The sequence below is a fragment of the Oncorhynchus kisutch genome, linkage group LG18 (assembly GCF_002021735.2).
Source record: "Oncorhynchus kisutch isolate 150728-3 linkage group LG18, Okis_V2, whole genome shotgun sequence".
NCBI classification, from domain to species: Eukaryota; Metazoa; Chordata; class Actinopteri; order Salmoniformes; family Salmonidae; genus Oncorhynchus; species Oncorhynchus kisutch.
The window spans coordinates 32,280,600-32,303,724 of NC_034191.2; the positions used below are offsets into that span (position 1 = coordinate 32,280,600).

The window sequence follows — 23,125 nt, forward strand, 5'->3', positions numbered from 1 at the left end:
GGGTTCTAATCAATAATCATTCATTTCACCATACAGATTAACCATACTAATAAATCATCATTCATTACACCATGCAGATCAACCATACTAATCAATGGACTTCTAGCTCTCCATACATACAGAAGGCAAAGTTCTTGTACAGAGAATATGAGGACAGTTGCAAAGGCATTCATGACTGAGTTTAAGCTGTAGCATGACCTCACAGTTGGGGTTAGTGTATCTATCTGTGAAATGTAGGGAATGCAGTTACTGATGTAACTTTGTTATCAGCTTGTTTGGAAAGAGCAGTCTGAGAAAAGCCTCCCTTTGTACCCTGAGACAGATGGGGATCCCTACACAGAGTGGAGTGCTAATGGAATGTGTGTGTGTACAGCTGCTGCTGTCAAGAGTAGCTATATTCCTGTGTGCAGAGATGTCACTGCCATAGTGTCAGAAACGGATCCAGACTTGAACGTTGCGACTGCAGCCAGATGTTATGATTCATTGCTAGCAGCTCCTCTCTGGGGCTGTGTTCCAAATGGCACCATATTCCCTCCATAATGCAAAACTTTTGACCAAAGCCCTGTGGACCCTGGTCAAAAGTAGCGTAATGCATAGGAAATAGGGTGCCATTTGGAATGCAGGCTGAATATGAGCTCTGCTGGACTCTGGCTTCACCCTGCTGTACTTAGTTCACTGCTAGTAGGAAAGTCAGAAGGGGAGAGACGAAACACACTTACAAAATACTAGCTTAGTAAATCTGTGCTTAAAGGTAAAGTTATTACAATTATTTTAGTTGAGATGGATGTGTGTGATGGATCTGAACCCGAGGACAGCATCCAGTCTTTGAGAAATGTCGCTGTGAGGTGTTTATGACTTGGAACTAATGTTTTTTTGTTGTCTGTTTGTATTAATGCAGTATCTTCTCTAATGCAGTATCTTCTATGTATCTTCTCTAATGCATTATCTTCTTTGTATCTTCTCTAATGCATTATCTTCTCTAATGCAGTATCTTTTAAGTATATTCTCTGATGCAATGTCTTCTCTAATGCAGTGTCTTCTCTAATGCAGTATCTTTTAAGTATATTCTCTGATGCAATGTCTTATCTAATGCAGTGTCTTTTCTAATGCAGTATCTTCTCTAATGCAATATCTTCTCTAATGCAGTGTCTTTTCTAATGCAGTATCTTCTATGTATCTTCTCTAATGCATTATCTTCTTTGTATCTTCTCTAATGCAGTGTCTTCTCTAATGCAGTATCTTTTAAGTATATTCTCTGATGCATTGTCTTCTCTAATGCAGTGTCTTCTCTAATGCAGTATCTTTTAAGTATATTCTCTGATGCAATGTCTTATCTAATGCAGTGTCTTTTCTAATGCAGTATCTTCTCTAATGCAATATCTTCTCTAATGCAGTGTCTTTTCTAATGCAGTATATTCTATATTGCTGTATCTTCTCTGTATCCTCTCTAATGCAGTACCTTATCTGTATCCTCTCTAATGCAGTACCTTATCTGTATCCTCTCCAATGCTGTATCTTCTATATTACTGTATCTTATCTGTATCCTCTCTAATGCAGTACCTTATCTGTATCCTCTCTAATGCAGTACCTTATCTGTATCCTCTCCAATGCTGTATCTTCTATATTACTGTATCTTATCTGTATCCTCTCTAATGCAGTACCTTATCCGTATCCTCTCCAATGCTGTATCTTCTATATTACTGTATCCTCTGTGTATCCTCTCTAATGCAGTACCTTATCCGTATCCTCTCTAATGCAGTACCTTATCCGTATCCTCTCCAATGCTGTATCTTCTATATTACTGTATCTTCTCTGTATCATCTCTACTGCAGTACCTTATCTGTATCCTCTCTAATGCAGTACCTTATCTGTATCCTCTCCAATGCTGTATCTTCTATATTACTGAATCTTCTCTGTATCCTCTCTAATGCAGTACCTTATCTGTATCCTCTCCAATGCTGTATCTTCTATATTACTGTATCTTATCTGTATCCTCTCTAATGCAGTACCTTATCCGTATCCTCTCTAATGCAGTACCTTATCCGTATCCTCTCCAATGCTGTATCTTCTATATTACTGTATCTTCTCTGTATCATCTCTACTGCAGTACCTTATCTGTATCCTCTCTAATGCAGTACCTTATCTGTATCCTCTCCAATGCTGTATCTTCTATATTACTGAATCTTCTCTGTATCCTCTCTAATGCAGTACCTTATCTGTATCCTCTCCAATGCTGTATCTTCTATATTACTGTATCTTATCTGTATCCTCTCTAATGCAGTATCTTATTCGTATCCTCTCCAATGCTGTATCTTCTATATTACTGTATCTTCTCTGTTTGTTTAATGTTGTAACGTTATATTCTATCTTTGTTTTGCTGTATCTTCTCTGTTTGTTTAATGTTGTAACGTTATCGTCTATCTTTGTTTTGCTGTCTGTCTTGTCTGTTTTTAATGCTGTATCTTGCCTGTTTTTAATGCTGTGTCTTGTCTGTTAGTAATGCTGTATCTTGTCTGTTAGTAATGCTGTATCTTGTCTGTTAGTAATGCTGTATCTTGTCTGTTAGTAATGCTGTATCTTGTCTGTTAGTAATGCTGTATCTTGTCTGTTAGTAATGCTGTATCTTGTCTGTTAGTAATTCTGTATCTTGTCTGTTAGTAATGCTGTATCTTGTCTGTTAGTAATGCTGTATCTTGTCTGTTAGTAATGCTGTATCTTGTCTGTTAGTAATGCTGTATCTTGTCTGTTAGTAATGCTGTATCTTGTCTGTTAGTAATGCTGTATCTTGTCTGTTAGTAATGCTGTATCTTGTCTGTTAGTAATGCTGTATCTTGTCTGTTAGTAATGCTGTATCTTGTCTGTTAGTAATGCTGTATCTTGTCTGTTAGTAATGCTGTATCTTGTCTGTTAGTAATGCTGTATCTTGTCTGTTAGTAATGATGTATCTTGTCTGTTAGTAATGCTGTATCTTGTCTGTTTTTAATGCTGCATCTTCTCTATTTGTTTCAAGTGATCTGCTGTTTGATCTATGTGAAGGTTGGTGTTGCTAAGCCAGGTGATGAGGATGTCTGAGAGGAACATGGCAAATCCATATAGCTCTTTCATCAGTCAGCAGTCCCTCTGGATCTACCTGACCACCAGCCACACCACCAGACTACCTGTTCCCTAGTAACACACTGTAACAGACTGTAGAGACAACATGGACACAGCTCTGATGTTTACTCTTAAGGTGCGACAGTCTCTGGCCATGTCAGCATCACCAGGCAGGACCTTCTCACCACAGACACAGCCAACGGCACAGACACAGATACAGAAACAGACACAACCACAGACACTAACACACCAGTCCTCCTCAGACTGTGCTCCAGAGTCTTCTCATGATGACGACAGCTCCACAGAGAGCAGTGAGGATGTCTGTCTGCCAGGACCTCTAAGCCTGGAGCTGTCGAAACTGGAACTAGACAACCAGGACACACCCCAGCAGGACAGGGAGGCTGGTTGTGAATATAACAGTACTGGAGCCCCTGGAATAGAGGGAGATCTAGCTGTTAGTACTGGAGGTCCAGGTGGGCCAGCAGAGTCTGGTTTTGATGTCTCCCCCCCTGACACTCTAGACCTAGACCAGATCGTCTGTCCCGCGGGTCTAATCAGTGAGCCAGGCAGTGTCACATCACCATCGCCTGATGATGCCAATAACAATGGATTGGATTTACACAGCAGTTCTCCAAGAGCAGCTGAGGACCACTGCCTAGCCTCCAATGTTCCTTCTCCTAGGATAGAGGGAGATGTGGATGTTCTTGCTCCTAGGATAGAGGAAAACCTGGAAGTTGAGGACAGTAAAAGACGTGTAGAAACAGGACATACCCTGGATGCTAACCTCTCTGGTCAGCTAGAGGACATGGAGCTGGGGCATACCTCACCCAGGCAGACAGAGACAGACATGGAGCTGGGCCATACCTCACCCAGGCAGACAGAGACAGACATGGAGCTGGGGCATACCTCACCCAGGCAGACGAAGACAGACAGGGAGCTAGAGGAGGAGTCACCCAGGTGGACAGAGGCAGACAGCCAGCCTGAGGACTACTCAGAGGGACCTGTGGAGAACAGACAAGTCCCTACTGATCTGGAACACACAGAAGACAACCATGTCTCCGTCCCTCTAGTCCCAACAGAGAATGGACATATCCCTACCCTTCTGGTCCAATCAGAGACAGAGGTCAGCCACGTCACTATCTCTGTGGTCCAATCAGAGGCTTTTAGCTCCATCCCTTCTCTAGTGGTCAGTGTAGACAACAACATGGATCCCTTCACACATCCCTCCCTTACCCTGGCCCTATTTGAGGCCCCCTTGGCAGGGCTAGGCCTCTGCGATCACCCCTGCATCATCAAACACAAACCTAGCTCCATCACCTTCTCAGGCTTCACCTGTAGTCCCTCCACCTGCCACTCTAGCACCGACCACAGCGTCTTCATCAAAAACAGCTCTGACTGCAGGGAGTCTTCCTCAGAGAAGGATGATGAAGGTGATGATGAAGATGGGGATGATGAGGACACATTCCCAGAGCTGCTTCAGAGCAGGGAGTTCCTGGTCAGTCGGAGGAGAAGGAGCAGCAGCAGAGACAAAGTAGTTAAGGAGAGAGGATCTATGAGTCCCCAGGCGGAGGCACCAGTCAGCTCTACAACCAACTCTACAGCCAGCTCCCATCTCTCCTCCTCCTCCAAAAACCAGAACCACAGCGGCTGCGAGGCAGAGACTGAGACAAGCAGCACAGAGGTAGGCTACTGTTTATTGTCATTACAGATGCATTTTAGAGCCACAACTGTAAAGATAGTCCCACCTGTATTCCTCACATATTGATGTAATATTCATGTAATATTCAGGCCGTGTATTTCCTGCCTCTTTGCCAGGGGCCATATGTATCAAGGGTCTCAGAGTAGGAATGTTGATCTAGTTCTGCCTTATAGATAGATGATAATGAATAAGATTACATTGACAGAGGGGACCTGATCCTAGATGATAATGAATACGATTACATGGACAGAGAGGACCTGATCCTAGATCACCACTCATACTCTGAGATGCTTGATACAAAAAAGTATTATATTATTTAATTCCACTAAGGTTCAGTACAAACACAGTGCTTTGCTATACAAACACCTTCAGTCGTCTGTTTCCCACTGTTTATTACATTCTGAGATATTACTCTGCTGGAATGAGTGTGTAGGAGTACATTGATCTAGTATTTTCCCCAGCGTTACAAAACACAAAACCCAGCAGGTCTTGCAGGAATGCATACATAAATGCACACATGCATCCTTAAACAGTTTTAGCTTTCCCTCCGGTTTTGACAGAGCTCCTATGCAGGCATCGTTGGGTATATTACAGTGGCAGTGAACATAGTCTCCTATTACCAACAGCTAGATTCTCTTCTTCAATCTCTATAGTGCACTCCTCGGCTCTGGTCAAAAGTAGTGCATTATAGGGAATAGGGATCCATACTGCCGCAGCTCTGTTGTGTTTTCTTCCAGCCGTCCCCCTGACCTTGGTAGTTACCAGGCTGTGAATCCATCCCTCCAGGTTTAATAGTTACCAGGCTGTGAATCCATCCCTCCAGGTTTAATAGTTACCAGGCTGTGAGTCCATCCCTCCAGGTTTAATAGTTACCAGGCTGTGAATCCATCCCTCCAGGTTTAATAGTTACCAGGCTGTGAATCCATCCCTCCAGGTTTAATAGTTACCAGGCTGTGAGTCCATCCCTCCAGGTTTACTAGTCACCAGGCTGTGACTCCATCCCTCCAGGTTAACTAGTTACCAGGCCGTGACCCCATCACTCCAGGTTTACTAGTTACCAGGCTGTGAGTCCATCCCTCCAGGTTGACTAGTTACCAGGCTGTGACCCCATCCTTCCAGGTTGACTAGTTACCAGGCTGTGACTCCATCCCTCTAGGTTTTATGGTAGTTACCAGGATGTAAACCCTTCCCTCTAGGTTTAATGGTAGTTACCAGGCTGTAACCCCATCCCTCTAGGTTTAATGGTAGTTACCAGGCTGGAACCCCATCCCTCTAGGTTTAATGGTAGTTACCAGGCTGTAACCCCTTCCCTCTAGGTTTAATGGTAGTTACCAGGCTGTAACCCCATCCCTCTAGGTTTAATGGTAGTTACCAGACTGTGAGTGACCCCATCCCTCTAGGTTTAATGGTAGTTACCAGGCTGTAACCCCATCCCTCTAGGTTTAATGGTAGTTACCAGGCTGTAACCCCATCCCTCTAGGTTTAATGGTAGTTACCAGGCTGTAACCCCATTCCTCTAGGTTTAATGGTAGTTACCAGGCTGTAACCCCATCCCTCTAGGTTTAATGGTAGTTACCAGGCTGTAACCCCATCCCTCTAGGTTTAATGGTAGTTACCAGACTATGAGTGACCCCATCCCTCTAGGTTTAAAGGTAGTTACCAGACTGTGAGTGACCCCATCCCCCTAGGTTTAATGGTAGTTACCAGGCTGTAACCAAATCCCTCTAGGTTTAATGGTAGTTACCAGGCTGTAACCCCATCCCTCTAGGTTTAATGGTAGTTACCAGGCAGTAACCCCATCCCTCTAGGTTTAATGGTAGTTACCAGACTGTAATTACCCCCTTCCCTCTAGGTTTAATGGTAGTTACCAGACTGTGTGACCCCATCCCTCTAGATTTAATGGTAGTTACCAGGCTGTAACCCCTTCCCTCTAGGTTTAATGGTAGTTACCAGGCTGTAACCCCATCCCTCTAGGTTTAATAGTAGTTACCAGACTGTGAGTCCATCCCTCCAGGTTGACTAGTTACCAGGCTGTGACCCCATCCTTCCAGGTTGACTAGTTACCAGGCTGTAACCCCACCCCTCTAGGTTTAATGGTAGTTACCAGGCTGTGACTCCATCCCTCTAGGTTTAATGGTAGTTACCAGGCTGTAACCCCATTCCTCTAGGTTTTATGGTAGTTACCAGGCTGTAACCCCTTCCCTCTAGGTTTAATGGTAGTTACCAGGCTGTAACCCCATCCCTCTAGGTTTAATGGTAGTTACCAGGCTGTAACCCCATCCCTCTAGGTTTAATGGTAGTTACCAGACTATGAGTGACCCCATCCCTCTAGGTTTAATGGTAGTTACCAGGCTGTAACCCCATCCCTCTAGGTTTAATGGTAGTTACCAGGCTGTAACCCCTTCCCTCTAGGTTTAATGGTAGTTACCAGGCTATAAACCCCATCCCTCTAGGTTTAATGGTAGTTACCAGACTGTGAGTGACCCCATCCCTCTAGGTTTAATGGTAGTTACCAGGCTGTAACCCCATCCCTCTAGGTTTAATGGTAGTTACCAGGCTGTAACCCCATCCCTCTAGGTTTAATGGTAGTTACCAGGCTGTAACCCCATTCCTCTAGGTTTAATGGTAGTTACCAGGCTGTAACCCCATCCCTCTAGGTTTAATGGTAGTTACCAGGCTGTAACCCCATCCCTCTAGGTTTAATGGTAGTTACCAGACTATGAGTGACCCCATCCCTCTAGGTTTAAAGGTAGTTACCAGACTGTGAGTGACCCCATCCCCCTAGGTTTAATGGTAGTTACCAGGCTGTAACCCCATCCCTCTAGGTTTAATGGTAGTTACCAGGCTGTAACCCCATCCCTCTAGGTTTAATGGTAGTTACCAGGCTGTAACCCCATCCCTCTAGGTTTAATGGTAGTTACCAGACTGTAATTACCCCCTTCCCTCTAGGTTTAATGGTAGTTACCAGACTGTGTGACCCCATCCCTCTAGATTTAATGGTAGTTACCAGGCTGTAACCCCATCCCTCTAGATTTAATGGTAGTTACCAGACTGTAACCCCTTCCCTCTAGGTTTAATAGTAGTTACCAGACTGTGAGTCCATCCCTCCAGGTTGACTAGTTACCAGGCTGTGACCCCATCCTTCCAGGTTGACTAGTTACCAGGCTGTAACCCCATCCCTCTAGGTTTAATGGTAGTTACCAGGCTGTGACTCCATCCCTCTAGGTTTAATGGTAGTTACCAGGCTGTAACCCCTTCCCTCTAGGTTTAATGGTAGTTACCAGGCTGTAACCCCATCCCTCTAGGTTTAATGGTAGTTACCAGGCTGTAACCCCATCCCTCTAGGTTTAATGGTAGTTACCAGACTATGAGTGACCCCATCCCTCTAGGTTTAATGGTAGTTACCAGGCTGTAACCCCATCCCTCTAGGTTTAATGGTAGTTACCAGGCTGTAACCCCTTCCCTCTAGGTTTAATGGTAGTTACCAGGCTGTAACCCCATCCCTCTAGGTTTAATGGTAGTTACCAGACTGTGAGTGACCCCATCCCTCTAGGTTTAATGGTAGTTACCAGGCTGTAACCCCATCCCTCTAGGTTTAATGGTAGTTACCAGGCTGTAACCCCATCCCTCTAGGTTTAATGGTAGTTACCAGGCTGTAACCCCATTCCTCTAGGTTTAATGGTAGTTACCAGGCTGTAACCCCATCCCTCTAGGTTTAATGGTAGTTACCAGGCTGTAACCCCATCCCTCTAGGTTTAATGGTAGTTACCAGACTATGAGTGACCCCATCCCTCTAGGTTTAAAGGTAGTTACCAGACTGTGAGTGACCCCATCCCCCTAGGTTTAATGGTAGTTACCAGGCTGTAACCCCATCCCTCTAGGTTTAATGGTAGTTACCAGGCTGTAACCCCATCCCTCTAGGTTTAATGGTAGTTACCAGGCTGTAACCCCATCCCTCTAGGTTTAATGGTAGTTACCAGACTGTAATTACCCCCTTCCCTCTAGGTTTAATGGTAGTTACCAGACTGTGTGACCCCATCCCTCTAGATTTAATGGTAGTTACCAGGCTGTAACCCCATCCCTCTAGATTTAATGGTAGTTACCAGACTGTAACCCCTTCCCTCTAGGTTTAATAGTAGTTACCAGACTGTGAGTCCATCCCTCCAGGTTGACTAGTTACCAGGCTGTGACCCCATCCTTCCAGGTTGACTAGTTACCAGGCTGTAACCCCATCCCTCTAGGTTTAATCGTAGTTACCAGGCTGTGACTCCATCCCTCTAGGTTTAATGGTAGTTACCAGGCTGTAACCCCATTCCTCTAGGTTTTATGGTAGTTACCAGGCTGTAACCCCTTCCCTCTAGGTTTAATGGTAGTTACCAGGCTGTAACCCCATCCCTCTAGGTTTAATGGTAGTTACCAGGCTGTAACCCCATCCCTCTAGGTTTAATGGTAGTTACCAGACTATGAGTGACCCCATCCCTCTAGGTTTAATGGTAGTTACCAGGCTGTAACCCCATCCCTCTAGGTTTAATGGTAGTTACCAGGCTGTAACCCCATCCCTCTAGGTTTAATGGTAGTTACCAGACTGTGAGTGACCCCATCCCTCTAGGTTTAATGGTAGTTACCAGGCTGTAACCCCATCCCTCTAGGTTTAATGGTAGTTACCAGGCTGTAACCCCATCCCTCTAGGTTTAATGGTAGTTGCCAGGCTGTAACCCCATCCCTCTAGGTTTAATGGTAGTTACCAGGCTGTAACCCCATTCCTCTAGGTTTAATGGTAGTTACCAGGCTGTAACCCAATCCCTCTAGGTTTAATGGTAGTTACCAGGCTGTAACCCCATCCCTCTAGGTTTAATGGTAGTTACCAGACTATGAGTGACCCCATCCCTCTAGGTTTAAAGGTAGTTACCAGACTGTGAGTGACCCCATCCCCCTAGGTTTAATGGTAGTTACCAGGCTGTAACCCCATCCCTCTAGGTTTAATGGTAGTTACCAGGCTGTAACCCCATCCCTCTAGGTTTAATGGTAGTTACCAGGCTGTAACCCCATCCCTCTAGGTTTAATGGTAGTTACCAGACTGTAACCCCTTCCCTCTAGGTTTAATGGTAGTTACCAGACTGTGAGTGACCCCATCCCTCTAGATTTAATGCTAGTTACCAGGCTGTAACCCCATCCCTCTAGATTTAATGGTAGTTACCAGACTGTAACCCCTTCCCTCTAGGTTTAATGGTAGTTACCAGACTGTGAGTGACCCCATCCCTCTAGATTTAATGGTAGTTACCAGGCTGTAACCCCATCCCTCTAGGTTTAATGGTAGTTACCAGACTATGAGTGACCCCATCCCTCTAGGTTTAAAGGTAGTTACCAGACTGTGAGTGACCCCATCCCCCTAGGTTTAATGGTAGTTACCAGGCTGTAACCCCATCCCTCTAGGTTTAATGGTAGTTACCAGGCTGTAACCCCATCCCTCTAGGTTTAATGGTAGTTACCAGGCTGTAACCCCATCCCTCTAGGTTTAATGGTAGTTACCAGACTGTAACCCCTTCCCTCTAGGTTTAATGGTAGTTACCAGACTGTGAGTGACCCCATCCCTCTAGATTTAATGGTAGTTACCAGGCTGTAACCCCATCCCTCTAGATTTAATGGTAGTTACCAGGCTGTAACCCCATCCCTCTAGGTTTAATGGTAGTTACCAGGCTGTAACCCCATCCCTCTAGGTTTAATGGTAGTTACCAGACTATGAGTGACCCCATCCCTCTAGGTTTAAAGGTAGTTACCAGACTGTGAGTGACCCCATCCCCCTAGGTTTAATGGTAGTTACCAGGCTGTAACCCCATCCCTCTAGGTTTAATGGTAGTTACCAGGCTGTAACCCCATCCCTCTAGGTTTAATGGTAGTTACCAGGCTGTAACCCCATCCCTCTAGGTTTAATGGTAGTTACCAGACTGTAATTACCCCCTTCCCTCTAGGTTTAATGGTAGTTACCAGACTGTGTGACCCCATCCCTCTAGATTTAATGGTAGTTACCAGGCTGTAACCCCATCCCTCTAGATTTAATGGTAGTTACCAGACTGTAACCCCTTCCCTCTAGGTTTAATAGTAGTTACCAGACTGTGAGTCCATCCCTCCAGGTTGACTAGTTACCAGGCTGTGACCCCATCCTTCCAGGTTGACTAGTTACCAGGCTGTAACCCCATCCCTCTAGGTTTAATGGTAGTTACCAGGCTGTGACTCCATCCCTCTAGGTTTAATGGTAGTTACCAGGCTGTAACCCCATTCCTCTAGGTTTTATGGTAGTTACCAGGCTGTAACCCCTTCCCTCTAGGTTTAATGGTAGTTACCAGGCTGTAACCCCATCCCTCTAGGTTTAATGGTAGTTACCAGGCTGTAACCCCATCCCTCTAGGTTTAATGGTAGTTACCAGACTATGAGTGACCCCATCCCTCTAGGTTTAATGGTAGTTACCAGGCTGTAACCCCATCCCTCTAGGTTTAATGGTAGTTACCAGGCTGTAACCCCTTCCCTCTAGGTTTAATGGTAGTTACCAGGCTGTAACCCCATCCCTCTAGGTTTAATGGTAGTTACCAGACTGTGAGTGACCCCATCCCTCTAGGTTTAATGGTAGTTACCAGGCTGTAACCCCATCCCTCTAGGTTTAATGGTAGTTACCAGGCTGTAACCCCATCCCTCTAGGTTTAATGGTAGTTACCAGGCTGTAACCCCATTCCTCTAGGTTTAATGGTAGTTACCAGGCTGTAACCCCATCCCTCTAGGTTTAATGGTAGTTACCAGGCTGTAACCCCATCCCTCTAGGTTTAATGGTAGTTACCAGACTATGAGTGACCCCATCCCTCTAGGTTTAAAGGTAGTTACCAGACTGTGAGTGACCCCATCCCCCTAGGTTTAATGGTAGTTACCAGGCTGTAACCCCATCCCTCTAGGTTTAATGGTAGTTACCAGGCTGTAACCCCATCCCTCTAGGTTTAATGGTAGTTACCAGGCTGTAACCCCATCCCTCTAGGTTTAATGGTAGTTACCAGACTGTAATTACCCCCTTCCCTCTAGGTTTAATGGTAGTTACCAGACTGTGTGACCCCATCCCTCTAGATTTAATGGTAGTTACCAGGCTGTAACCCCATCCCTCTAGATTTAATGGTAGTTACCAGACTGTAACCCCTTCCCTCTAGGTTTAATAGTAGTTACCAGACTGTGAGTCCATCCCTCCAGGTTGACTAGTTACCAGGCTGTGACCCCATCCTTCCAGGTTGACTAGTTACCAGGCTGTAACCCCATCCCTCTAGGTTTAATCGTAGTTACCAGGCTGTGACTCCATCCCTCTAGGTTTAATGGTAGTTACCAGGCTGTAACCCCATTCCTCTAGGTTTTATGGTAGTTACCAGGCTGTAACCCCTTCCCTCTAGGTTTAATGGTAGTTACCAGGCTGTAACCCCATCCCTCTAGGTTTAATGGTAGTTACCAGGCTGTAACCCCATCCCTCTAGGTTTAATGGTAGTTACCAGACTATGAGTGACCCCATCCCTCTAGGTTTAATGGTAGTTACCAGGCTGTAACCCCATCCCTCTAGGTTTAATGGTAGTTACCAGGCTGTAACCCCATCCCTCTAGGTTTAATGGTAGTTACCAGACTGTGAGTGACCCCATCCCTCTAGGTTTAATGGTAGTTACCAGGCTGTAACCCCATCCCTCTAGGTTTAATGGTAGTTACCAGGCTGTAACCCCATCCCTCTAGGTTTAATGGTAGTTGCCAGGCTGTAACCCCATCCCTCTAGGTTTAATGGTAGTTACCAGGCTGTAACCCCATTCCTCTAGGTTTAATGGTAGTTACCAGGCTGTAACCCAATCCCTCTAGGTTTAATGGTAGTTACCAGGCTGTAACCCCATCCCTCTAGGTTTAATGGTAGTTACCAGACTATGAGTGACCCCATCCCTCTAGGTTTAAAGGTAGTTACCAGACTGTGAGTGACCCCATCCCCCTAGGTTTAATGGTAGTTACCAGGCTGTAACCCCATCCCTCTAGGTTTAATGGTAGTTACCAGGCTGTAACCCCATCCCTCTAGGTTTAATGGTAGTTACCAGGCTGTAACCCCATCCCTCTAGGTTTAATGGTAGTTACCAGACTGTAACCCCTTCCCTCTAGGTTTAATGGTAGTTACCAGACTGTGAGTGACCCCATCCCTCTAGATTTAATGCTAGTTACCAGGCTGTAACCCCATCCCTCTAGATTTAATGGTAGTTACCAGACTGTAACCCCTTCCCTCTAGGTTTAATGGTAGTTACCAGACTGTGAGTGACCCCATCCCTCTAGATTTAATGGTAGTTACCAGGCTGTAACCCCATCCCTCTAGGTTTAATGGTAGTTACCAGACTATGAGTGACCCCATCCCTCTAGGTTTAAAGGTAGTTACCAGACTGTGAGTGACCCCATCCCCCTAGGTTTAATGGTAGTTACCAGGCTGTAACCCCATCCCTCTAGGTTTAATGGTAGTTACCAGGCTGTAACCCCATCCCTCTAGGTTTAATGGTAGTTACCAGGCTGTAACCCCATCCCTCTAGGTTTAATGGTAGTTACCAGACTGTAACCCCTTCCCTCTAGGTTTAATGGTAGTTACCAGACTGTGAGTGACCCCATCCCTCTAGATTTAATGGTAGTTACCAGGCTGTAACCCCATCCCTCTAGATTTAATGGTAGTTACCAGACTGTAACCCCTTCCCTCTAGGTTTAATGGTAGTTACCAGACTGTGAGTGACCCCATCCCTCTAGATTTAATGGTAGTTACCAGGCTGTAACCCCATCCCTCTAGATTTAATGGTAGTTACCAGACTGTAACCCCTTCCCTCTAGGTTTAATGGTAGTTACCAGACAGTGAGTGACCCCATCCCTCTAGGTTTAATGGTAGTTACCAGGCTGTAACCCCATTCCTCTAGGTTTAATGGTAGTTACCAGGCTGTAACCCCATCCCTCTAGGTTTAATGGTAGTTACCAGGCTGTAACCCCATCCCTCTAGGTTTAATGGTAGTTACCAGGCTGTAACCCCATCTCTCTTGGTTTAATGGTAGTTACCAGGCTGTAACCCCTTCCCTCTAGGTTTAATGGTAGTTACCAGGCTGTAACCCCATCCCTCTAGGTTTAATGGTAGTTACCAGGCTGTAACCCCATCCATCTAGGTTTAATGGTAGTTACCAGGCTGTAACCCCATCCCTCTAGGGTTAATGGTAGTTACCAGACTATGAGTGACCCCATCCCTCTAGATTTAATGGTAGTTACCAGACTGTAACCCCTTCCATCTAGGTTTAATGGTAGTTACCAGACTGTGAGTGACCCCATCCCTCTAGGTTTAATGGTAGTTACCAGGCTGTAACCCCATCCCTCTAGGTTTAATGGTAGTTACCAGGCTGTAACCCCATCCCTCTAGGTTTAATGGTAGTTACCAGGCTGTGACTCCATCCCTCTAGGTTTAATGGTAGTTACCAGGCTGTAACCCGATTCCTCTAGGTTTTATGGTAGTTACCAGGCTGTAACCCCTTCCCTCTAGGTTTAATGGTAGTTACCAGGCTGTAACCCCATCCCTCTAGGTTTAATGGTAGTTACCAGGCTGTAACCCCATCCCTCTAGGTTTAATGGTAGTTACCAGACTATGAGTGACCCCATCCCTCTAGGTTTAATGGTAGTTACCAGGCTGTAACCCCATCCCTCTAGGTTTAATGGTAGTTACCAGGCTGTAACCCCTTCCCTCTAGGTTTAATGGTAGTTACCAGGCTGTAACCCCATCCCTCTAGGTTTAATGGTAGTTACCAGACTGTGAGTGACCCCATCCCTCTAGGTTTAATGGTAGTTACCAGGCTGTAACCCCATCCCTCTAGGTTTAATGGTAGTTACCAGGCTGTAACCCCATCCCTCTAGGTTTAATGGTAGTTACCAGGCTGTAACCCCATCCCTCTAGGTTTAATGGTAGTTACCAGGCTGTAACCCCATTCCTCTAGGTTTAATGGTAGTTACCAGGCTGTAACCCACTCCCTCTAGGTTTAATGGTAGTTACCAGGCTGTAACCCCATCCCTCTAGGTTTAATGGTAGTTACCAGACTATGAGTGACCCCATCCCTCTAGGTTTAAAGGTAGTTACCAGACTGTGAGTGACCCCATCCCCCTAGGTTTAATGGTAGTTACCAGGCTGTAACCCCATCCCTCTAGGTTTAATGGTAGTTACCAGGCTGTAACCCCATCCCTCTAGGTTTAATGGTAGTTACCAGGCTGTAACCCCATCCCTCTAGGTTTAATGGTAGTTACCAGACTGTAACCCCTTCCCTCTAGGTTTAATGGTAGTTACCAGACTGTGAGTGACCCCATCCCTCTAGATTTAATGGTAGTTACCAGGCTGTAACCCCATCCCTCTAGATTTAATGGTAGTTACCAGACTGTAACCCCTTCCCTCTAGGTTTAATGGTAGTTACCAGACTGTGAGTGACCCCATCCCTCTAGATTTAATGGTAGTTACCAGGCTGTAACCCCATCCCTCTAGATTTAATGGTAGTTACCAGACTGTAACCCCTTCCCTCTAGGTTTAATGGTAGTTACCAGACAGTGAGTGACCCCATCCCTCTAGGTTTAATGGTAGTTACCAGGCTGTAACCCCATTCCTCTAGGTTTAATGGTAGTTACCAGGCTGTGAGTCCATCCCTCCAGGTTGACTAGTTACCAGGCTGTGACCCCATCCTTCCAGGTTGACTAGTTACCAGGCTGTAACCCCATCCCTCTAGGTTTAATGGTAGTTACCAGGCTGTGACTCCATCCCTCTAGGTTTAATGGTAGTTACCAGGCTGTAACCCCATTCCTCTAGATTTAATGGTAGTTACCAGACTGTAACCCCTTCCCTCTAGGTTTAATAGTAGTTACCAGACTGTGAGTCCATCCCTCCAGGTTGACTAGTTACCAGGCTGTGACCCCATCCTTCCAGGTTGACTAGTTACCAGGCTGTAACCCCATCCCTCTAGGTTTAATGGTAGTTACCAGGCTGTGACTCCATCCCTCTAGGTTTAATGGTAGTTACCAGGCTGTAACCCCATTCCTCTAGGTTTTATGGTAGTTACCAGGCTGTAACCCCTTCCCTCTAGGTTTAATGGTAGTTACCAGGCTGTAACCCCATCCCTCTAGGTTTAATGGTAGTTACCAGGCTGTAACCCCATCCCTCTAGGTTTAATGGTAGTTACCAGACTATGAGTGACCCCATCCCTCTAGGTTTAATGGTAGTTACCAGGCTGTAACCCCATCCCTCTAGGTTTAATGGTAGTTACCAGGCTGTAACCCCTTCCCTCTAGGTTTAATGGTAGTTACCAGGCTGTAACCCCATCCCTCTAGGTTTAATGGTAGTTACCAGACTGTGAGTGACCCCATCCCTCTAGGTTTAATGGTAGTTACCAGGCTGTAACCCCATCCCTCTAGGTTTAATGGTAGTTACCAGGCTGTAACCCCATCCCTCTAGGTTTAATGGTAGTTACCAGGCTGTAACCCCATCCCTCTAGGTTTAATGGTAGTTACCAGGCTGTAACCCCATTCCTCTAGGTTTAATGGTAGTTACCAGGCTGTAACCCAATCCCTCTAGGTTTAATGGTAGTTACCAGGCTGTAACCCCATCCCTCTAGGTTTAATGGTAGTTACCAGACTATGAGTGACCCCATCCCTCTAGGTTTAAAGGTAGTTACCAGACTGTGAGTGACCCCATCCCCCTAGGTTTAATGGTAGTTACCAGGCTGTAACCCCATCCCTCTAGGTTTAATGGTAGTTACCAGGCTGTAACCCCATCCCTCTAGGTTTAATGGTAGTTACCAGGCTGTAACCCCATCCCTCTAGGTTTAATGGTAGTTACCAGACTGTGACCCCTTCCCTCTAGGTTTAATGGTAGTTACCAGACTGTGAGTGACCCCATCCCTCTAGATTTAATGGTAGTTACCAGGCTGTAACCCCATCCCTCTAGATTTAATGGTAGTTACCAGACTGTAACCCCTTCCCTCTAGGTTTAATGGTAGTTACCAGACAGTGAGTGACCCCATCCCTCTAGGTTTAATGGTAGTTACCAGGCTGTAACCCCATTCCTCTAGGTTTAATGGTAGTTACCAGGCTGTAACCCCATCCCTCTAGGTTTAATGGTAGTTACCAGGCTGTAACCCCATCCCTCTAGGTTTAATGGTAGTTACCAGGCTGTAACCCCATCTCTCTTGGTTTAATGGTAGTTACCAGGCTGTAACCCCTTCCCTCTAGGTTTAATGGTAGTTACCAGGCTGTAACCCCATCCCTCTAGGTTTAATGGTAGTTACCAGGCTGTAACCCCATCCATCTAGGTTTAATGGTAGTTACCAGGCTGTAACCCCATCCCTCTAGGTTTAATGGTAGTTACCAGACTATGAGTGACCCCATCCCTCTAGGTTTAAAGGTAGTTACCAGACTGTGAGTGACCCCATCCCCCTAGGTTTAATGGTAGTTACCAGGCTGTAACCCCATTCCTCTAGGTTTAATGGTAGTTACCAGGCTGTAACCCAATCCCTCTAGGTTTAATGGTAGTTACCAGGCTGTAACCCCATCCCTCTAGGTTTAATGGTAGTTACCAGACTATGAGTGACCCCATCCCCCTAGGTTTAATGGTAGTTACCAGGCTGTAACCCCATCCCTCTAGGTTTAATGGTAGTTACCAGGCTGTAACCCCATCCCTCTAGGTTTAATGGTAGTTACCAGGCTGTAACCCCATCCCTCTAGGTTTAATGGTAGTTACCAGACTGTGACCCCTTCCCTCTAGGTTTAATGGTAGTTACCAGACTGTGAGTGACCCCATCCCTCTAGATTTAATGGTAGTTACCAGGCTGTAACCCCATCCCTCTAGATTTAATGGTAGTTACCAGACTGTAACCCCTTCCCTCTAGGTTTAATGGTAGTTACCAGACAGTGAGTGACCCCATCCCTCTAGGTTTAATGGTAGTTACCAGGCTGTAACCCCATTCCTCTAGGTTTAATGGTAGTTACCAGGCTGTAACCCCATCCCTCTAGGTTTAATGGTAGTTACCAGGCTGTAACCCCATCCCTCTAGGTTTAATGGTAGTTACCAGGCTGTAACCCCATCTCTCTTGGTTTAATGGTAGTTACCAGGCTGTAACCCCTTCCCTCTAGGTTTAATGGTAGTTACCAGGCTGTAACCCCATCCCTCTAGGTTTAATGGTAGTTACCAGGCTGTAACCCCATCCATCTAGGTTTAATGGTAGTTACCAGGCTGTAACCCCATCCCTCTAGGTTTAATGGTAGTTACCAGACTATGAGTGACCCCATCCCTCTAGGTTTAAAGGTAGTTACCAGACTGTGAGTGACCCCATCCCCCTAGGTTTAATGGTAGTTACCAGGCTGTAACCCCATCCCTCTAGGTTTAATGGTAGTTACCAGGCTGTAACCCCATCCCTCTAGGTTTAATGGTAGTTACCAGGCTGTAACCCCATCCCTCTAGGTTTAATGGTAGTTACCAGACTGTAACCCCTTCCCTCTAGGTTTAATGGTAGTTACCAGACTGTGAGTGACCCCATCCCTCTAGATTTAATGGTAGTTACCAGGCTGTAACCCCATCCCTCTAGATTTAATGGTAGTTACCAGACTGTAACCCCATCCCTCTAGGTTTAATGGTAGTTACCAGGCTGTAACCCCATCCCTCTAGGTTTAATGGTAGTTACCAGACTGTAACCCCTTCCCTCTAGGTTTAATAGTAGTTACCAGACTGTGAGTCCATCCCTCCAGGTTGACTAGTTACCAGGCTGTGACCCCATCCTTCCAGGTTGACTAGTTACCAGGCTGTAACCCCATCCCTCTAGGTTTAATGGTAGTTACCAGGCTGTGACTCCATCCCTCTAGGTTTAATGGTAGTTACCAGGCTGTAACCCCATTCCTCTAGGTTTTATGGTAGTTACCAGGCTGTAACCCCTTCCCTCTAGGTTTAATGGTAGTTACCAGGCTGTAACCCCATCCCTCTAGGTTTAATGGTAGTTACCAGGCTGTAACCCCATCCCTCTAGGTTTAATGGTAGTTACCAGACTATGAGTGACCCCATCCCTCTAGGTTTAATGGTAGTTACCAGGCTGTAACCCCATCCCTCTAGGTTTAATGGTAGTTACCAGGCTGTAACCCCTTCCCTCTAGGTTTAATGGTAGTTACCAGGCTGTAACCCCATCCCTCTAGGTTTAATGGTAGTTACCAGACTGTGAGTGACCCCATCCCTCTAGGTTTAATGGTAGTTACCAGGCTGTAACCCCATCCCTCTAGGTTTAATGGTAGTTACCAGGCTGTAACCCCATCCCTCTAGGTTTAATGGTAGTTACCAGGCTGTAACCCCATCCCTCTAGGTTTAATGGTAGTTACCAGGCTGTAACCCCATTCCTCTAGGTTTAATGGTAGTTACCAGGCTGTAACCCAATCCCTCTAGGTTTAATGGTAGTTACCAGGCTGTAACCCCATCCCTTTAGGTTTAATGGTAGTTACCAGACTATGAGTGACCCCATCCCTCTAGGTTTAAAGGTAGTTACCAGACTGTGAGTGACCCCATCCCCCTAGGTTTAATGGTAGTTACCAGGCTGTAACCCCATCCCTCTAGGTTTAATGGTAGTTACCAGGCTGTAACCCCATCCCTCTAGGTTTAATGGTCGTTACCAGGCTGTAACCCCATCCCTCTAGGTTTAATGGTAGTTACCAGACTGTAACCCCTTCCCTCTAGGTTTAATGGTAGTTACCAGACTGTGAGTGACCCCATCCCTCTAGATTTAATGGTAGTTACCAGGCTGTAACCCCATCCCTCTAGATTTAATGGTAGTTACCAGACTGTAACCCCTTCCCTCTAGGTTTAATGGTAGTTACCAGACTGTGAGTGACCCCATCCCTCTAGATTTAATGGTAGTTACCAGGCTGTAACCCCATCCCTCTAGATTTAATGGTAGTTACCAGACTGTAACCCCTTCCCTCTAGGTTTAATGGTAGTTACCAGACAGTGAGTGACCCCATCCCTCTAGGTTTAATGGTAGTTACCAGGCTGTAACCCCATTCCTCTAGGTTTAATGGTAGTTACCAGGCTGTGAGTCCATCCCTCCAGGTTGACTAGTTACCAGGCTGTGACCCCGTCCTTCCAGGTTGACTAGTTACCAGGCTGTAACCCCATCCCTCTAGGTTTAATGGTAGTTACCAGGCTGTGACTCCATCCCTCTAGGTTTAATGGTAGTTACCAGGCTGTAACCCCATTCCTCTAGATTTAATGGTAGTTACCAGACTGTAACCCCTTCCCTCTAGGTTTAATAGTAGTTACCAGACTGTGAGTCCATCCCTCCAGGTTGACTAGTTACCAGGCTGTGACCCCATCCTTCCAGGTTGACTAGTTACCAGGCTGTAACCCCATCCCTCTAGGTTTAATGGTAGTTACCAGGCTGTGACTCCATCCCTCTAGGTTTAATGGTAGTTACCAGGCTGTAACCCCATTCCTCTAGGTTTTATGGTAGTTACCAGGCTGTAACCCCTTCCCTCTAGGTTTAATGGTAGTTACCAGGCTGTAACCCCATCCCTCTAGGTTTAATGGTAGTTACCAGGCTGTAACCCCATCCCTCTAGGTTTAATGGTAGTTACCAGACTATGAGTGACCCCATCCCTCTAGGTTTAATGGTAGTTACCAGGCTGTAACCCCATCCCTCTAGGTTTAATGGTAGTTACCAGGCTGTAACCCCTTCCCTCTAGGTTTAATGGTAGTTACCAGGCTGTAACCCCATCCCTCTAGGTTTAATGGTAGTTACCAGACTGTGAGTGACCCCATCCCTCTAGGTTTAATGGTAGTTACCAGGCTGTAACCCCATCCCTCTAGGTTTAATGGTAGTTACCAGGCTGTAACCCCATCCCTCTAGGTTTAATGGTAGTTACCAGGCTGTAACCCCATCCCTCTAGATTTAATGGTAGTTACCAGACTGTAACCCCTTCCCTCTAGGTTTAATGGTAGTTACCAGACAGTGAGTGACCCCATCCCTCTAGGTTTAATGGTAGTTACCAGGCTGTAACCCCATTCCTCTAGGTTTAATGGTAGTTACCAGGCTGTAACCCCATCCCTCTAGGTTTAATGGTAGTTACCAGGCTGTAACCCCATCCCTCTAGGTTTAATGGTAGTTACCAGGCTGTAACCCCATCTCTCTTGGTTTAATGGTAGTTACCAGGCTGTAACCCCTTCCCTCTAGGTTTAATGGTAGTTACCAGGCTGTAACCCCATCCCTCTAGGTTTAATGGTAGTTACCAGGCTGTAACCCCATCCATCTAGGTTTAATGGTAGTTACCAGGCTGTAACCCCATCCCTCTAGGGTTAATGGTAGTTACCAGACTATGAGTGACCCCATCCCTCTAGATTTAATGGTAGTTACCAGACTGTAACCCCTTCCCTCTAGGTTTAATGGTAGTTACCAGACTGTGAGTGACCCCATCCCTCTAGGTTTAATGGTAGTTACCAGGCTGTAACCCCATCCCTCTAGGTTTAATGGTAGTTACCAGGCTGTAACCCCATCCCTCTAGGTTTAATGGTAGTTACCAGGCTGTAACCCCATCCCTCTAGGTTTAATGGTAGTTACCAGGCTGTAACCCCATCTCTCTTGGTTTAATGGTAGTTACCAGGCTGTAACCCCATCCCTCTAGGTTTAATGGTAGTTACCAGGCTGTAACCCCATCCCTCTAGGTTTAATGGTAGTTACCAGGCTGTAACCCCATCCCTCTAGGTTTAATGGTAGTTACCAGGCTGTAACCCCATCCCTCTAGGTTTAATGGTAGTTACAAGGCTGTAACACCATTCCTCTAGGTTTAATGGTAGTTACCAGGCTGTAACCCCATCCCTCTAGGGTTAATGGTAGTTACCAGACTATGAGTGACCCCATCCCTCTAGGTTTAATGGTAGTTACCAGGCTGTAACCCCATCCCTCTAGGGTTAATGGTAGTTACCAGACTATGAGTGACCCCATCCCTCTAGGTTTAATGGTAGTTACCAGGCTGTAACCCCATCCCTCTAGGTTTAATGGTAGTTACCAGACTATGAGTGACCCCATCCCTCTAGGTTTAAAGGTAGTTACCAGACTGTGAGTGACCCCATCCCCCTAGGTTTAATGGTAGCTACCAGACTGTAACCCCATCCCTCTAGGTTTAATGGTTGTTACCAGGCTGTAACCCCATCCCTCTAGGTTTAATGGTAGTTACCAGGCTGTAACCCCATCCCTCTAGGTTTAATGGTAGTTACCAGACTGTAACCCCTTCCCTCTAGGTTTAATGGTAGTTACCAGACTGTGAGTGACCCCATCCCTCTAGATTTAATGGTAGTTACCAGGCTGTAACCCCATCCCTCTAGATTTAATGGTAGTTACCAGACTGTAATCCCTTCCCTCTAGGTTTAATGGTAGTTACCAGACTGTGAGTCCATCCCTCCAGGTTGACTAGTTACCAGGCTGTGACCCCATCCTTCCAGGTTGACTAGTTACCAGGCTGTGACTCCATCCCTCTAGGTTTTATGGTAGTTACCAGGCTGTAACCCCTTCCCTCTAGGTTTAATGGTAGTTACCAGGCTGTAACCCCATCCCTCTAGGTTTAATGGTAGTTACCAGGCTGTAACCCCATCCCTCTAGGTTTAATGGTAGTTACCAGACTGTGAGTGACCCCATCCCTCTAGGTTTAATGGTAGTTACCAGGCTGTAACCCCATCCCTCTAGGTTTAATGGTAGTTACCAGGCTGTAACCCCATCCCTCTAGGTTTAATGGTAGTTACCAGGCTGTAACCCCATCCCTCTAGGTTTAATGGTAGTTACCAGGCTGTAACCCCATCTCTCTTGGTTTAATGGTAGTTACCAGGCTGTAACCCCATCCCTCTAGGTTTAATGGTAGTTACCAGGCTGTAACCCCATCCCTCTAGGTTTAATGGTAGTTACCAGGCTGTAACCCCATCCCTCTAGGTTTAATGGTAGTTACCAGGCTGTAACCCCATCCCTCTAGGTTTAATGGTAGTTACAAGGCTGTAACACCATTCCTCTAGGTGTAATGGTAGTTACCAGGCTGTAACCCCATCCCTCTAGGGTTAATGGTAGTTACCAGACTATGAGTGACCCCATCCCTCTAGGTTTAATGGTTGTTACCAGGCTGTAACCCCATCCCTCTAGGGTTAATGGTAGTTACCATACTATGAGTGACCCCATCCCTCTAGGTTTAATGGTAGTTACCAGGCTGTAACCCCATCCCTCTAGGTTTAATGGTAGTTACCAGACTGTGAGTGACCCCATCCCTCTAGATTTAATG

The 23,125-nt window shown here is 46.0% G+C and overlaps 1 protein-coding gene across 1 annotated transcript in view; it reads left to right on the top strand.

Annotated features, from left to right (window-relative positions):
* Positions 1-23,125, top strand: part of LOC109909087 (stAR-related lipid transfer protein 13) — a 140,189-nt gene that overhangs the window by 5,774 nt on the left and 111,290 nt on the right. The window contains exon 2 of the mRNA XM_031795814.1: positions 3,011-4,774. Coding sequence (XP_031651674.1) covers positions 3,200-4,774 — 1,575 coding nt within the window. The 5' untranslated portion in view covers positions 3,011-3,199. The remainder of the gene's footprint in view (positions 1-3,010; positions 4,775-23,125) is intronic.